This window comes from Scyliorhinus torazame, chromosome 6, assembly GCF_047496885.1.
Source record: "Scyliorhinus torazame isolate Kashiwa2021f chromosome 6, sScyTor2.1, whole genome shotgun sequence".
Classification (NCBI taxonomy): domain Eukaryota; kingdom Metazoa; phylum Chordata; class Chondrichthyes; order Carcharhiniformes; family Scyliorhinidae; genus Scyliorhinus; species Scyliorhinus torazame.
The window spans coordinates 279,645,536-279,663,084 of record NC_092712.1 but is presented as its reverse complement, the minus strand read 5'-3'; the positions used below and the strand labels follow the sequence as shown (position 1 = coordinate 279,663,084).

At 46.6% G+C, this 17,549-nt stretch overlaps 1 protein-coding gene across 3 annotated transcripts in view; it reads left to right on the top strand.

Annotated features, from left to right (window-relative positions):
• Positions 1-17,549, top strand: part of elmo1 (engulfment and cell motility 1 (ced-12 homolog, C. elegans)) — a 370,865-nt gene that overhangs the window by 94,642 nt on the left and 258,674 nt on the right. For all 3 annotated transcript variants that reach the window (XM_072509748.1, XM_072509746.1, XM_072509747.1), the window contains exons 5-6: positions 4,797-4,847; positions 7,564-7,733. In XM_072509748.1, the coding sequence (XP_072365849.1) occupies positions 4,797-4,847; positions 7,564-7,733 (221 nt within the window). The remainder of the gene's footprint in view (positions 1-4,796; positions 4,848-7,563; positions 7,734-17,549) is intronic.

Genomic DNA, 17,549 nt, shown 5'->3' with positions numbered 1-17,549 from the left:
GCAGATAGCAATTACAGAATACTATCCAATTTACAGCATCGAACCACCCTACTCAGTCCACCCGGTCTATGCCAGTGTTAATTCTCTCCATAGACCCCCCTGCTAGATAACTTCACCTAACCCCAACTCCGTATCGTTCTGTTCATTTCTCCCTTGTGTTTATTCAGCTTCCCGTAAATGGGTCAATGCTGTTTACCTCGAGGCCTCCTTGCAGGAGTGAGTTCCACTTGTCTCCGTCACTCTTTGACCATCTTGCATTTGTATCCTCTTTTATCTACAAAAGTTTTCATTTCCAGAGAAATATCTGTTTTCCCGTCCCTGTTCATGAAGGATTATGTTTGTCATTTAACATAATTTTGTCGCTATCTTTTTGATAAATAATAACCTCCTTCACTTGGAGAGTACTTTCAGCAGAGCCAGGAGCAGAGGGTAGAAGGGGATGTCACGAAGCTTGGGCATAGAGATTTTTAATGAGGAGATTTCTGAAGGAGATGTGAGCCATGGGGAGGTTTGGAAGGAAATTCTGCTGGAACTGACAGGCATTACCTTCATTTTAGGGGCAAAGGGAATTTGAGTTGCCCAAAAGACCAGAGTCGGGGGAACAGAGAATTCACAATGAAATGGGATGAAGGACCTGGAGAGATTGTAGACGTTGAATTGGGAAGAGACCACGGAATGCGGCACGGTGGCGCAGTGGTTAGCATTGCTGCCTCATGGCGCTGAGGACCCAGGTTCGATCCCGGCCCCGGGTCACTGTCCGTATGGAGTTTGCACATTCTCCCTGTGTCTGCATGGGTCTCACCCCCACAACCCAAAGATGTGCAGGGTACGTGAATTGGGCACGCTAAATTGTCCCTTCATTGGAAAACAAATAATTGGGTACTCTAAATTTATTTTAAAAAAGGAAGAGGCCAAGGAGAAATTTGAAATGGAGGACCGGGATTTTCAGTTGATTGTTTTGGGCGGCGGGGTCTGCTGTGGGACATCAAGAGGAAGGGTGAAGGATGAGTGGGACACAAGTGTCTTCGTGGGGCGAGGCTGGTGTTTGGTGAAGTGATCTTAGTGTCGAGAGTCCGAAGGCGACAAAGGGTTGTTGCAAAAGTGGTATTTGTGAGGGCAGGAAACAGGGTGTGAATCGGAGTCTAGGGTTACAAAAGGATGCTAAAGGTATAAGCAATTTGGTTTAGTTTGAGGCATTGGCTTTGAGTGGGAGGTTGGATGAACCAGTTCTTTTAATATTTCTATCATGAAATTAAAAGATTGTAAGGTAACTTATTGTGCATCTAATGGGAGTTTTGTTTGTTTTTTATTCATTCTCTATGACGCAGCATAATCCGTTCATCATCTAAAGATTAAAGTTTGCCATCTGGTGGTGTGAATTGCACTTTACACATGTATTGTTACTTGCACTTATGTACATTTTAAGAGTCTAATCTTCATGTCCATATCTGCATAAATGTTTTGTATTTTTTATTTGTTTCAACTTCAAAGTAAAATGTTTAGACTGAGTCATGATAACTGCTTAATCATTGTTGTGCTAATTCAACTATTTCCCTTTTAGTGACATGTATTCTTTATTTCACCTGGAACAAATGTATGCGACTGATGTAAGATGGTTTTAGATACCCATTGTCCCGTAACTTCGTGGCTCCCCAGCATCTCACCTGGTTGATAATTGTGACGTTTGAAGCCAGTACTGAATCCATATTCCACCCACCGCTGCCCCCAAACCCTCCCCTGACTTGAGCTGAACCAGACTGTTTGCAATCTTGGTCCCCTGTCCCCTGGGGAATTCCTCTTGAAACGTCCCAGATAAGGGTTTGTACGGCAATTACCCAGAAGCGCTAATTTCCCCAGGACACTGGGCGCAATCTGACAAAGCGACTCAAATCGCTGGCTTACGATGGTTCTGCAGGTTTTACAACACTAGTTACTTCGAAAGAGTTAGAAGGAATAAAAGCACTTCTAGTTTCAGTATAGCTACTATAATCACCCAGACTGAGTGCTGCAGAGAGAGACCCCTCCACCACTACCAAAGACTGACTCACCTCCCCACAAAGTCTGACTCGCTCCCCTCCCCAAAGTCTGACTCACCCCCAAAGTTCTGACAAAACCCTCCTGACCAGTCAGGTTACATCCATTAGCTTGTCAGGTTCGTTGGGCCCTATAAATTTGGCACCCTGCCCCTTCACTGCCTTATGGCAGCCAATGCATTGAGAAAGGGTACGTGGCTCCTCTGAGCTGCTGGTGTTGCACTGCACCATGGCCTTTCTGGACTCTTCACTGCAGGTCTCCATCAGCTCCTGATGAAATTGAGTTATTTCTGTCCAGTCTGGTCTCAATCAAAAGGCTGAGTTTGGATATGTAGATATTGTTTTATTTTATTTCAAATAGCTTGCAAGCCAGACTCACTCTGATAACAGCAGGACCAACACTGTTCCTGAGATCCCCAGAGCAAGTGAGTCAAAACAAAGCACATCGCATCTTATACACATGAACATAGAATCAAGTTTCAAACACGACCAAATAAGGTAACGGTGACAAATACAAGATTCTTATAGGCCCTTTTCCCACATTCCTTGACCTGGCCATGTAACCTGACCTCCACAACCACTGATCCTGATAGGCCCATTACACATTCCTCGCCTTGGGCCTCTTTCTCCCAGCATCCTTTGCAGTATCCTTTGTGCAAAGAACTGGTCCTAATAGCTACCCATCCCCCTCTCGCCATGCTTTGTCCAATCTCTTTGTTCGCTCCCTGCAACCCGAATTAATGTCCATAATGCACTATTCTAACTGGTCATCCCAGTCTAATGCTCTTTTCTTTTAGTTCAATTCCTCACTCCAGCCAGCGGTTTCAGTGGTGTTTTCCAGAGCAGCCAAGCACACTTTAAACTCTTGTAATTCCAGTAGGCCATCACTTTCTTCTGCTAGTAGGAAGTTATGGCCTGTAAGGGGAGGTCTTTGTGGTGGGACCGTTGCAACCAGTACTGAAGTCTGTTCCATAACCACTGAATCCATATTCCATCTACCACTGCCCCCAAACACTCCACTGACTGGAGCTGAACCAGAACGTTTGCAATCTGGTCTCCTGTTTGACCGTAGACTGAGCTTCCTGCTCTCGTATTTGCTCCACTACACCTCTTTAATAAGAATAGAAAAAATGGTGTTTCTACAATGGTTGATTATTGTATTCTTCTATGTGAGACACCGTTAATTAGCACAGTATCACGGTTTGATGCGATTGAAGCACAGATTGATGTTGCTCCAATGCCAGTTGATTCTAGTTATCAATTAAGCTGGGCTGTTCCTAATCTTGAGTAATCTTGGCAGCACACGACTAGTTAGCGACGGAGATTTGAGGAGAAACCCTTTCATGCAGTGACTGGTTAAGATCTGGAAAGTGCTGACTGAAGGTGTGATGCAGGCAATTTCAGTCGAGGCGTTTAAGAGGGAATTTGATTATTTCATGGAATAGAATTTCATAGAATTTACAGTGCAGAAGGAGGCCATTCGGGCTATCGAGTCTACACATGCCCTTGAAAGAGCACCCTACTTAAGCCCACAACCACCCCATATCCCAGTAACTCCACCTAACCTTTGGACACAGCGGGGCAATTTAGCGTGGCCAATCCACCTAACCCGCACATCTTTGATCTGTGGGGGTAAACACGGAGGAAGCCCACGCAGACACGGGGAGGATGTGCAGACCCCGCACAGCCAGTGACCCAAGCCGGGAATCGAACCCAGGTCCGTGGCGCTGTGAAGCAACAGTGCTGAACTGTGAAAAGGAAGAATGTGTGCCATTTTGGGGAGAAGACGAGGGAATGACACTAGGTGAATTGCTCTTTCGGAGAAGTGGCACAGATACCAAGGTCTGAATGGCCCCATCCAGTGCTGTAACAATTCTTGTGACAACGTGAACCGTTTCTACAAATAGTTGCCATGACACAGCACAGCTGTGGTGTGCTAATGCACCGGACTATGGACTGTAAGCACTTCTCCGAATAGTGCGAAATTGGCATGAGACAGCTAGGTATCCAATTCAGGAGCATAGGTATTGACGGAAAGGAAAAATACAATTTAGTTGACCCTGGAATTATAGAAACAGGATGGTTAGATCATAGGAGGAGGTCATTTGGCCCATATTGTCCATGCCAGCTCTCTGCAAGAGGATCTCAACTAATCCCTCAAGCTTGCCCTTTCCCAGTCGACCTGGTTTCAGGTTCTTTTCCAATTCTCTTTTTGAAAGCCACAATTGAACCTGCTTCCAACATCCTATCAGGCAATGTAATCTAATCCTGGCCCACACTGTGTAAAAACAAAAAGGTTTTCCACATGTGACCATTCTTCTAAAACTGGTAGTGACACAGTACAACAATAATGGAATTGTCGACCAATCATTGGCAGTCGGTCTCTACCAATTAATCTACCAGATCCAGAAATGAGGTGAGCAAAACCTCCAATCGTGGGGGACTTTGGGTATTATAGGTCCAGCATTTGGTTTGTGGCCTCCTGTTGATAGCTGGTGTCACGGTGATATTTCACGGTGGTTGGTGAGCTGGCATTTTGCAATTTGCAAAGGGTTTCTGTGGTGACCTCCATGGAGGATTCATCAGCGCGATCCCTGGATTGGTTTGGGTTTTTTTGGATCCATTTTGCTTGTGATCGAGAAAGGACCATTTGCTAATGACAAACTGGCAGGCAGGGAAGTAAATAAATTGAACATTTAACGAGTGAGTTACTTATGAGGTAAACTAAACTCTATATAACTATTTGAATTTCCCTCCCTCCAGAACCGGAATGAAATAAAAAATGGGGCAATCCTTCGATTGGCGGCATCTCCAGTAAGTAGTTTGTGGCGTTCACACTTCTTGATAACCTGAGTTGTTTATTTTGATGTAAGTTTACATTTGGTGATAAAAGCTATTGGTACTCTGCATTATGAACAGTAGTCTTTGCGATGCTGGTGCTGCAGGCAGTCAATGCCTTGTGATAGAGGCATATGTAGTTCAGCAGGTAGAATCCTCATCCTTGAGTTTGAAGGTTGTGAGTTCAAGTCCTGTTCCAGAGGCTTGAGCAAACAGTATAGGTTGACATTCCAGTGCAGGACTGAGGGAGTGCTGCACTGTCAGAGGTGCCGGCTTTTACGTGAGGCATTAAATGGGGCCCCACCTGTCCCCTCAAGATCCCGCTGCACTATTTCAAACAAGAGTAGGGAATTATCCTCAGCTCCCCAGCCCATGGGGCTGGATTCTCCGATTCTGGGGCCGGCGTGGGAACGGTGACGTTTTACGACAGACAAAATGGCCACCGGTCCTCTGTTTGGCCGGGGGCTAGCATGCTGGCAGCGTAGAGCACCGAGCTCTAGCTGCCGATATGCCCCGGAGAATTGCCGGGTCCGTGGCTGCGCATGCGCAAGGTGGTGTGCCGCAACGGCCGCGCCGTGCCACATGGCAGCGGCCGCTCGTGGACCCGGACGTTGAAATAGTGCACCCACTTTGGCCGGCTCGCCCGCCCGGCCCCCCCCCCCCCCCCCCCCCACAGTGCCCTCAGCCCCGAATAATGTCCCCCTGCCTGCGGATCGGTCCTCCCCCACTTGTGGCGGATCTGCACTGAGTCCGCAGCCGCCACGCTGAGTTCCCGGCGGATGAGACCATGAGAGAATCACGCCATAGGGAACTCAGCCGACCGGGCCACAGGCAATGTCCTGAGGCCGTCGATACGTGGTGCGGCGTACGCCGCTTTGGAGGAGGCGGAGCATCGCGAAAGCTGCGCCGCCCTCGATTCTGTCGTAAACTTGGATTCTTCGGCCGATTGCCGAACGCGATTTCGGTGTCGGCAACCAGAGAATCCAGCCCCATATGTAATTTTATACAACATCACTAAAAACAGTAGCTATTATCACATTATTATCTGTGGGATCTTGCCATGCATCAATTGGCTAGCCCTGTTTAGCTCATTACAACTGTAATTGTGCAACAAAAGTACTTTGTTTTCTGAGAAGAGTTTTGGGATGATTAGGGAAGGCGCTATACAAATGCAAGTTGTTCTTCATCTGACGATGAGTTGGATTTAGGAACAATGAGAACTTAAATGGGGAGGGGACAGTAGTAATTGTCTTATTAGAAACTTTTCAGTCTGCCATGTTCGAAGGGTCACCTTTTTGAAAAAAAAAGATTCAAGAACAAAACTTTTATAAAGGGAAAGCCCAGTCATTTTCTCCCCAAGGCTGAACCAGAATTTGGGGAAATTATCGGTCAACTTTCACTGAAATAGCAACTTTTAATACACCACATGGTTTATGTAAGATCCAAGTCTGTGCCAAGTTGGCTGAAAGAAAGAGTTTAGATTTACATAATGCATCTGGCTATCAGATAGCACTTGCCAACTTTTGAATTGAGGTCACAGGTGATTAATCATTTTGTTACTCTAGCCCGCACAATCTGAAAATGAGATCAATGCCAAATAATATCTGTTTCTAGTGACGTTGGTTGAAGATAAATATTGACCAGGACATGTGAAGAGCTTGTGCCGTCAGATCTTTTACGTCCACCTGCAAAGTTGGCTGGAGCCTTGGTTTAAGGTCTTCCCTAAACGTCAATGCTTCTGATCAAGCTGCATTTCCCCAGAATTGCACCGGAAGCGTCAGCCTACATTTTGTGCTGAAGTCTCTGAAGTGGGCCTTGACCACAAACTTCTGACTCTTGAGGCGAGAACACTAACTGCTGACCCATGGTCACACTGAGGTGGATGGTTTTGGGGGGAGTAGTTGTGTGAGAGACATTGGCCATTTCCCATGCCTATCCATGTCCTTAATTGGCCAGTCAGTGTCCATGGCAGGTAGTGGGGAAATATCAACTCGGTCTTCCATTCCCCGTTACCAACTGTTCAAACCCTCCACCACCGACGAACAGTGACAGCCGTGTGCACCATCAACAAAATGCACTGCAGTAACTCGCCAAGGTTCCTCAGACAGTACCTTCCAAACCCACAACCGCTACCATCGAGAAGGGCAGAGCAGCAGATACCTGGGAACCCCACCACCTGGAGGTTCCTCTCCAAGCCATTCAACACCCGTGGAAATATATCGCCGTTCCTTCACTGTCGCTGGGGCAACATCCTGGAACTCCCTCCCCAACAGCACGGTGGGTGTACCTACACCACAAGGACTGCAGTGGTTCAAGAAGGCAGCTCACCACCACCTTCTGAAGGGCAACTAGGGGCTGGCCGAACCAATGACACCCATATCCTGTAAATGAATTAAAAATAAATAATAAATAAATGCTGCCCACATCCCGTAAATGAATTTAAAAAAAAAAAGTATGACCCTTTGGTTAAGTCGAGATGGATTTTGGCTTGCTGTTTGAATAAGCTTCCAGTTCTCTCTGGTTCAGGCATGAATAATGATTCTTTGGGTTTGGTACTGGGAGGCTGTCAATTCCCATGGTTTCCATGCCCCATTTCATGTCCAGTTCACTCGGGAGATGAGGAAAGAAATTGTCTTTTTGTTCTGAGTACATTTTCTGGCATGTTCTTTTTGGCATGTGTTTTTTTATCTAGGCTCAAACTGCACAGGGGCTGCATGAGAGGATTCAGTCGTCCAGCATGGATGCCCGGTTAGAAGCACTGAAAGACTTGGCTAAACATTCCCGCGACATCACCTTTGCTCAGGAGTTCATTAACCTCGATGGTATCTCCCTCCTAACTCAGATGGTGGAAAGTGGATCTGAGTAAGTATTTACATACCGTAGCGTTGTTTTGAGGTATAATTCAAATAAGCATATAGGTGGGAAGAACAAAGTTCAGAGGATACATAAAGGTTTATTATCATCATGATGATCAGAGAGCCAGAGTTGGGATGGGGAGAGGTGGGAGGAGTTACCTCTCAGAAGTTGCCCTGGGAGTTAAGTTAGCAAATCACAGGGAGGCAATTTAGAAAACAGTTGGACATCAGTTTTGCAATTTTAGTTTTGCAGTCTGAATGGTTTTAAATTTCTTGTGTGCCTCTGGCAAGAACATAAGAACTAGGAGCAGGAGTAGTCCATCTGGCCCCTCGAGCCTGCTCCGCCATTCAATGAGATCATGGCTGATCTTTTGTGGACTCAGCTCCACTTTACGGCCCGACCCTTAATCACTTTATTCTTCAAAAAACTATCTATCTTTATCTTAACAACATTTAATGAAGGAGCCTCGACTGCTTCACTGGGCAAGGAATTCCATAGATTCTCAACCCTTTGGGTGAAGAAGTTCCTCTTAAACTCAGTCCTAAATCTACTTCCCCTTATTTTGAGGCTATGCCCCCTAGTTCTGCTTTCACCCGCCAGTGGAAACAACCTGCCCGCATCTATCCTATCTATTCCCTTCATAATTTTATATGTTTCTATAACATACCCCCTCATCCTTCTAAATTCCAACGAGTACAGTCCCAGTCTACTCAACCTCTCCTCGTAATCCAACCCCTTCAGCTCTGGGATTAATCTAGTGAATCTCCTCTGCACACCCTCCAGTGCCAGTACGTCCTTTCTCAAGTAAGGAGACCAAAACTGAACACAATACTCCAGATGTGGCCTCACTAACACCTTATACAATTGCAGCATAACCTCCCTAGTCTTAAACTCCATCCCTCTAGCAATGAAGGACAAAATTCCATTCACCTTCTTAATCACCTGTTGCACCTGTAAACCAACTTTTTGCGACTCATGCACTAGCACACCCAGGTCTCTCTGCACAGCAGCATGTTTTAATATTTTATCATTTAAATAATAATCCCTTTTGCCGTTATTCCTACCAAAATGGATAACCTCTTATTTGTCAACATTGTATTCCATCTGCCAGACCCTAGCCCATTCACTTAGCCTATCCAAATCCCTCTGCAGACTTCCAGTATCCTCTGCACTTTTTGCTTTACCCCTCATCTTAGTGTCGTCTGCAAACTTGGACACATTGCCCTTGGTCCCCAACAACAAATCATCTATGTAAATTGTGAACAATTGTGGGCCCAACACTGATCCCTGAGGGACACCACTGGATACTGATTGCCAACCAGAGAAACACCCATTAATCCCCACTCTTTGCTTTCTATTAATTAACCAATCCTCTATCCATGCTACTACTTTCCCCTTAATGCCATGCATCTTTACTTATGCAGCAACCTTTTGTGTGGCACCTTGTGAAAGGCTTTCTGGAAATCCAAATATACCACATCCATTGGCTCCCTGTTATCTACCGCACTCTTAATGTCCTCAAAAAATTCCACAAAATTAGTTATGCATGACCTGCCCTTTATGAACCCATGCTGCGTCTGCCCAATGGGACAATTTCCATCCTGATGCCTCGCTATTTCTTCCTTGATGATAGATTCCAGCATCTTCCCTACTACCGAAGTTAAGCTCACTGGCCTATAATTACCCGCTTTCTGCCTACCTCCTTTTTTAAACAGTGGTGTCACATTTGCTAATTTCCAATCCGCCGCAAGATCAGCATTTATTTGCCATTCCTAGTCGCCTTGACACAGTTGCTCAACCACTGAAGAGGATGGTGAAGAATCACCCACATTGATGTGGTCTAGAATCAGATATAGGCCAAACTGGATAAGGGCACAGATTTCCTACCAGTCGAAATTTTTAAGACAACCTGACAACCTTTTATTTCTGATTTCCAGATTCTGAAGTATTTTGCTTTGTGTTGAGCGTTTGAAAGCATTTTAAAACTCTGGAAACTGAATTGATACTTGACACAACAACAGAATATCGCAGTTGCTGGAAATCGGCAGGGGGGTTGCGGGGGAAGAAATTGCTGGAAATACAGGCGGCACGGTGGCTTAGTGGTTAGAACTGCTGCATCACAGTGCCAGGAACCCAGGTTCAATTCTGGCCTTGGGTGACTGTATTCTCCCCGTGTCTGCGTGGGTTTCCTCCGGGTGCTCCGTTTTCGTCCCAGAGTCCAAAGATGTGCAGGTTAGGTGGATCGACCATGCTAAATTGCCCCTTAGTGTCCAAAGATGTGCAGGTTAGGTGGATCGGCCATGCTAAATTGCCCCTTAGTGTCCAAAGATGTGCAGGTTCGGTGGGGTTATGTGGATACAGGAATAGAGCAAGGCAATCGGCGTAGGTAGGGTGCTCTTACAGAGGGTCGGTGCAGACTCGATGGACTGAATGGCCTCCTTCACTGTCGGAATCCAATACTAGTGTCATGTGAGAGTACCTTTAAGAAATGGGTGTGTATATAAGTATCTGTAGTGAGAGTACCTTTAAGAAATAGGTGTTTATTACTGTAGTGATGTCAGAGTGTGTGTGGAGCTGGGTTGTCTGTCAGCTTTTTACTTTCGTTTTAGGCTGTTTGCTGCAGGGTTTGTTTTAGCTTCGTTTTCAGAGCTGCATAGCTGCAGTCACAGCCAGAAGGTGTATTAGAGTCTCTCTCTGCCATGTAAAGAATGTAAATCGATCCTTTGGTGATTTAGAACTAATAACTGCTCTTAGTAGTGACTTTAACCTGATGTGCTTCTGCTGAAAGTTTTTTTTAAAAAGTCTTCTGGATGTTAAAAGGACAGCTTAGGAATTACTTAGTGTTGTATTCTTCGGGGGTTGTATTTGAATTAATGGTTGCTAAGATGTTCACTGTATGTTTTAAAAAGGTTAGCTTGAGTTCATAGAATAAACATTGTTTTGCTTTAAAAAAATACTTTTCCATTTCTGCTGTACCACACCTGTAGAGTGGGCCGTGTGCTCCCCATACCACAATCTATTAAAAGTTGTGGGTCAGATGAACTCCATGATACACTTTGGGATGCTCTAAACCCCGGCCCATAACACTAGGCAGACCTGGTAACGTCTGCGAAGAGAGACAAATGGCTTAATATTTTAGGTTGGTGGTCTTTCATCAGAACATTTAAATCATTCAGCCACATTGGGTGGATTTGAACTCCTGCTCTCTGGATTATTATTCCAGTAGCATAATCACCACATGACTGGGTACACCTGGTGTTCTTTTTCCAGCGGGCAGCAGCTGCTGAAATGCTTTTGCTACAAAGATTTAGTTACAGATTACCTGAGTCTTGTCGGAGCAGTCAGTCAGTGATTGTAGCATCAACAATTCCTTTCGCCCCAAGTGGTTAAACCCACAGACTATTAATGGTGGTAGTTGTGTTTTAAATAACCTTCACCAAATGGGATTCTAACCACGTGTAAGACAATGTTGACACCTCCAGAGGAAGGAAAATTCAAAAGCTTTTAACTTTTTTTTTGAAAATGTCATTTATATAAAAAATCTGACTTTTAAAGAATGATCAAATGTGTTAGATCTTTGCTGAACGGGCCGAGGACACAGTGCTGCCTGCTGTTTTGGTAGTGGAGGTGGGTTGGGGCTGGAGACTGGTCGTGAAGGAAGTGCTGAAGTGCTTTGTGCTTAAATGAAAGTTGCAACTGCCTCATTTGTATTGCAGGGAAAATGTACTCGTTTCTCACTTACAACGGGAAACCACTCTGGAAGTGGGAGTGTAGGTCACAGTATCAACCCCTGCGTTGTAACCCTGTCTCTGGTGTAAGGTAGCACCTTTAGGTGTAACTCTCTGGAGAGAGTGTGGAGCCAATCGTATCCTGGTTAGCTTAATGCAGCCCATAATCAACATTGTGGCATTCCGAAGGCAGCCAATGCCAGGACGGGTTAATGCCGCTGTTTACCAGATTAGTGCTAGTAATACTGTGGCCCTAGTTAGTATCGTAGAGGTTTATGGTCTGCAGTTTCCCATTGTTGGCCCTAACATTAATCAGCGCTGACATGGTATCTCAAGCGCCAGTGGCAGCACGGTAGCATTGTGGATAGCACAATTGCTTCACAGCTCCAGGGTCCCAGGTTCGATTCCGGCTTGGGTCATTGTCTGTGCGGAGTCTGCACGTCCTCCCCGTGTGTGTGTGGGTTTCCTCCGGGTGCTCCCACAGTCCAAAGATGTGCAGGTTAGGTGGATTGGCCGTGATAAATTGCCCTTAGTGTCCAAAATTGCCCTTAGTGTTGGGTGGGGTTGCTGGGTTGTGGGGATAGGGTGGAGATGTTGACCTTGGGTAGGGTGCTCTTTCCAAGAGCCTGTGCCGACTCGATGGGCCGAATGGCCTCCTTCTGCACTGTAAATTCTATGACCAGATGTTAATAAGTACCATGTGTTATATTCCAGAAAGCCAGTAGGTGAAAGGTAGAACTGGAGCCAATCTTCATACACTTCAATAAGCTTCTGTTTAGGATTGCACGTTACAGGCAGGCATCTAACCCGGTAGACACAGTCTCAGTCTGTGACTATTTATAGGAACACGTGTCAATGCCTGCCACCTGTCTGCAATTAAATGCAATTAGTTTACAATTAATGCTCAACACAAATAGAAAATTATTACCAATCTGATTCATTACTACCCAGGCTGTGGTCTAGGTAATTTGTCTGTTTACTTGGAGTCCTGAAATGCTGTTGGAGGAGCTTCTACCACCACAGAATGTGGACGGGAGCAATCCCTTACAGGTGGGAGGGAGAACGCTTTGTCATTGTGGCTCCTTGATGCCAGTGTTGAAACTACAATGGAACTGCGAGAATGTCTGGAAAGGTGAGCCCTCATATCTTAGCCACCTAAACTTGACCTGGACCTCCCGTGGGACAAGAGCTACACAACACAGCTGTGAAAATACTTTACCAATTCCTGAATATTTTTGGAACAATTGTTACACATGTAGCTTCATCTTGAGATTACTTGATTCTTGCTATTAATTAGTTTCCGTTTTCAATTTTGTGTGCACAGAATGGGGGTGGCGGGGTTAGTTTCTGTGCAATAGAGGTGTATTCTTTTGACAGAGAGCACATGAAATGTGGAAATCTCTTTTGGTCCATAGATGCTAATATTTGGTCAACTGTTACTGTTAAGGTGTCAAAGGCCATGGACTAATCAAACCAATTTTGTACAGCTCGGAGTGAAGGGGACAAGAAAAGGTTCTAAAAATTTTACCCCCACTAACTTTCATGCTAACCTGCTGGCACGGAGTTAAACTTATTCTTTCATGGGATGTGGGTGCGTTGGCAAGGCTAACATTTGTTGTCCGTCCCTAATTGCCCGTGAACTGAGTGGCTTGCTCAGCCATTTTGGGGGGCATTTAAAAGTCAACCACATTGCTGTGGATCTGGAGATGTGTGCAGGCCAGACCGCATAAGGACTGCAAGTTTCCATCCTTAAAGGGCATAAGTGAACCAGGTGGGCTTTTGCAACAATCGATGATAGTTTCGTGGTCACCATTAACATGACTAGCTTTTATATTCCGGATTTTCGGAATTGAATTGAATTTCCACCAACTGGGAACTCGGGTCCGAAGTCCATTCGCCTGCGCCTCTGGATTACTGGTCCAGTGACATTACCACTACGCCACCATCTCCTCTGGAAATGCTGGAATCATTCAATATGCTCAATGTTGGAGTGATAAGATGCTGAGAACATAATACTGACAAATCCGAGGTCAGGGATTCTCAACCTTCTTTGCCTTTGAGCTCCCCGCATTCCCTCCTTTGTTGTCGAAGTTTTATGGACCCCCTGTCGCAAAAGTTAGTTACACAATGAAACCTAGGTATTATTGTTTTACTGAATATGAAACTTGTTACTAGCGTTGAGCTACAATTCTGACCAGATGTGGAGATATCATTACATTTTTTAAAATATAAATTTACAGTAGAAACATAGAAACAAAGAACATACAGTGCAGAAGGAGGCCAGTTGGCCCATCGAGTCTGCACCGACCCATTTAGGCCCTCACTTCCACCCTATCCCCGTAACCCCGTAACCCCTCCTAACCTTTTTGGTCACTAAGGGCAATTTATCATGGCCAATCCACTTAACCTGCACGTCTTTGGACTGTGGGAGGAAACCGGAGCACCCGGAGGAAACCCACGCAGATACGGGGAGACCGTGCAGACTCCGCACAGTGATCCAGCAGGGAATCGAACTTGGGACCCTGGCGCTATGAAGCCACTGTGCTAACCACTTGTGCTACCGTGCTGCCCAATTCATTTTTTCCAATTCAGGGGCAATTTAACGTGGCCAATCCACCTACCCTGCACATCTTTGGGTTGTGAGGCCGAAACCCAGGCAAACATGGGGAAAATGTGCAAACTCCACACGGACAGTGACCCAGAGTCGGGATCGAACCTGGGACCTCGGCGCCGTGAGGCAACAGTGCTAACCACTGTGCCACCGTGCTGCTACTATCATCCACAGGCACATGCACAATTCATGGTCAATATTCATTCTGGCTAGGTATTTTGTTTTCATTGATGCCATTGCTGAAAATCCAGCTTCACATATGCAGCGTTTACTATTGAATGATCAGTTAGTTGACACCAATGCCCTATCGAAACCTCTACCTCTGCATCTGCTGATAATTCAAACAAAATGGTTGACTCCTGCCATCGCAAAGAGTGGGGTGATGGGAGAGGGACGGGGTTGTGTTAGATGATGAGAAGACCACTTAGGGGAGAACGGGAACAAATTGCTCACTCAAAATAACAGTCGGCCCACATCTTCCAGTTTGCGGATAGTCCGAGACCGGAGGTACCCCGAAGATAACGTGACCTCTTGGTCGTCCCGATGTGCACACATCCCTGGTACTTGCGCAGGAAGTTTAAACTTCCCATTGCCTGTTTTGCACTGCTTGGATTGACTCATGCCTGGCCAGAGCCATGCAGAGTTGAGCTGGTTGCTCTATGCTTACCCTGGTTTTTGCACGGATTTACTGAAGAGCAATTCATAACCAGTGTAAAACCAGCGAAACTCAATCAGTTGGAGGATCAAAGAACTCCAGAACCCACAACGTTCAGCCCCCTCACCCCCACCCGGACACAGTGCTTATCACCACTCCCTCGCACTTACCCCACCCCTAGTGCTCACCCTGTTGCTCACCTTGGACAGTACTGACCACCCGCCTGAACATGGCCTACACCCTCCCATACGCTTTCTCCCAACTCAAATTTGTGGTGGGTAAGGGAGACAGGAGATCACTGTAGGGGTGAGGGAAGAGGGCGGACATTACTAGGGGTATGGGGGGGATTTACACTGCCAGTGGGGTGAGGCTGTGAGGTTTTTCAGGTCGATGGTTCCAGACAATCTCAAACCGAAGAGCTGTTCTCTCAGTCTCACTGTGTTCATTTAAAGATTTGCAAGTAATTTGATGTAGAAATGCTTGGCCATTGGAAATTTAATTATTGTAGATACTGAAAATCACATTTTCTGTTGTGAAGCAGAGCTAGAAATGCCAAATGTAACACTAGCTTTGGGACATTTAAACTCTTACATCCCAGATTATGGCAGCTAGTGTGGTTTAAAAAAAAAGGGCCCCTCCCACGCTGTGCTGAGGCCTCCCTGGTTTTCTGTGATGGCAGCTTCAGGGAGCAGCTGAATCGAAAGCTTGGCCTTAAATAAATAATGCTGGCCGGTAAGGATGTACTTTTTCCTGTTATTAGCTTCAGCCGGAACTGTTCTGATGCTATTGGAAGATTTGCACCTTTATTATTGGACCCTAAACTGTGAAAAATGCATTAAAAATAGTGCCGGCAGTTCTGTTTTGGCTTTGAAGTTTGTAAATGAATTGCTGGTTCATGAGATTAGAGGTGAGAGGTTAGCTTAGAATGGCACTGACTTTGGTGGCTGCTGATTCACCAGTAAAAGCTTAGGCCTCTTGGACCATGCGCCCCACTGGCTGGAGATTTCGGGACGAGAGCAGAGGCCGGGGTGGAGGTTTGACTCGGGGTTGTTGGCGGATGGAGGTTTTTGTGATAAGATGTGGGCGGCGGTTAATGAGCACGTGGAGTTGAATCAGAAAGGGGAGGTGTCGGTGGTCATTTTGGAAGCACTGAAGGCAGTGGTCCAGGGGGAAATTATTTTGTTTAAGGCCCGTGCGGATAGGGAAAGGAGGGAGGAACCTGACCGATTAGTGAGTGAGATAGTGGAGATGGACAGGGAATATTCGAGGTGCCCACCATGGAGGGATTGGCGAGGAGGAAAAAGTTGCAGGGGCCATTTGACAGGCTGACAACAGGGAGGGCGGTAGGGCAACTGCAGAGGGCAAGGGGGGTGCAATATGAGTATGGGGAGAAGGCGAGCCGCATGCTGCGCCCAAGGAAATATTGAAGATACGGACTGGAGCTGGGGATGTAGTGTCAGAGCCAGGGAAGGTAAATGAGGCATTTAGGGAGTACTATCAGGGACTTTATGAGGCAGCCCCGAGAGGAGAGGAGGGGGACACGGGGTGGTTTCTGGACAAGCTGGAATTTCCCCAGGTGGAGGAAGCAAAGAGACAGGCATTGGAGGAGCCCCTGGGACTGAGGGAGGTGCTGGATAGTATCAGTGGTATGAAGTCGGGGAAGGCCCCTGGGCTGGATGGGTACCCGGCGGAATTCCATAAGGAATTTGCAATGGACCTGGCACTTTATATGTTGGGGGCATTTAATGAAGCACTGGAGAAGGGGGAGTTTCCGGAGACGATGACGCAGGCAGTAATTACACTAATTTCGAATGACCCGGTTGAATGTGGGTCGTATAGGCCCATATAGGATAGCACAAGTGGTTAGCACAGTTGCTTCACAGCTCCAGGGTCCCAGGTTCAATTCCCGGCTTAGGTCACTGTCTGTGCAGAGTCTCCCCTTGTCTGCCTGGGTTTCTTCCGGGTACTCCGGTTTCCTCCACAGTCCAAAGATGTGCAGGTTAGGTGGATTGGCCATGCTAAATTGTCCTTAGTGTCCAAAAAGGTTAGGTGGGGTTATTGGGTTACGGGGATAGGGTGTGGGCTTAAGCAGGGCGCTCTTTCAAAGGGCCGGTGCAGACTCGATGGGCCAAATGGGGCTGGTTTAGCTCACTGGGTTAAGCTCGATGGGGCTGGTTTAGCTCACTGGGCTAAATCGCTGGCTTTTAAAGCAGACCAAGGCAGGCCAGCAGCACGGTTCAATTCCCGTACCAGCCTCCCCGAACAGGCGCCGGAATGTGGCGACTAGGGGCTTTTCACAGTAACTTCATTGAAGCCTACTTGTGACAATAAGCGATTTTCATTCATTTCATTTTCATTTCAAATGGCCTCCTTCTGCACTGTAAATTCTAGGATGAAGGAGTGTGGTGGTAGAAGATCAAACGGGCTTCGTGAAGGGCAGGCAGCTTGCGAGTCATATAAGATGGGGCAGCACGGTAGCATTGTGGATAGCACAATAGCTTCACAGCTCCAGGGTCCCAGGTTCGATTCCGGCTTGGGTCACTGTCTGTGCGGAGTCTGCACATCCTCCCCGTGTGTGCGTGGGTTTCCTCCGGTTTCCTCCCACAGTCCAAGGATGTGCAGGTTAGGTGGATTGGCCATGATAAATTGCCCTTAGTGTCCAGAATTGCCCTTAGTGTTGGGTGGGGTTACTGGGTTGTGGGGATGGGGTGGAGGTGTTGACCTTGGGTGAGGTGCTCTTTCCAGGAGCCGGTGCAGACTCGATGGGCCGAGTGGCCGCCTTCTGCACTGTGGGATTCTCTGTGGGATTCTAAGATGGCTGTTGAATA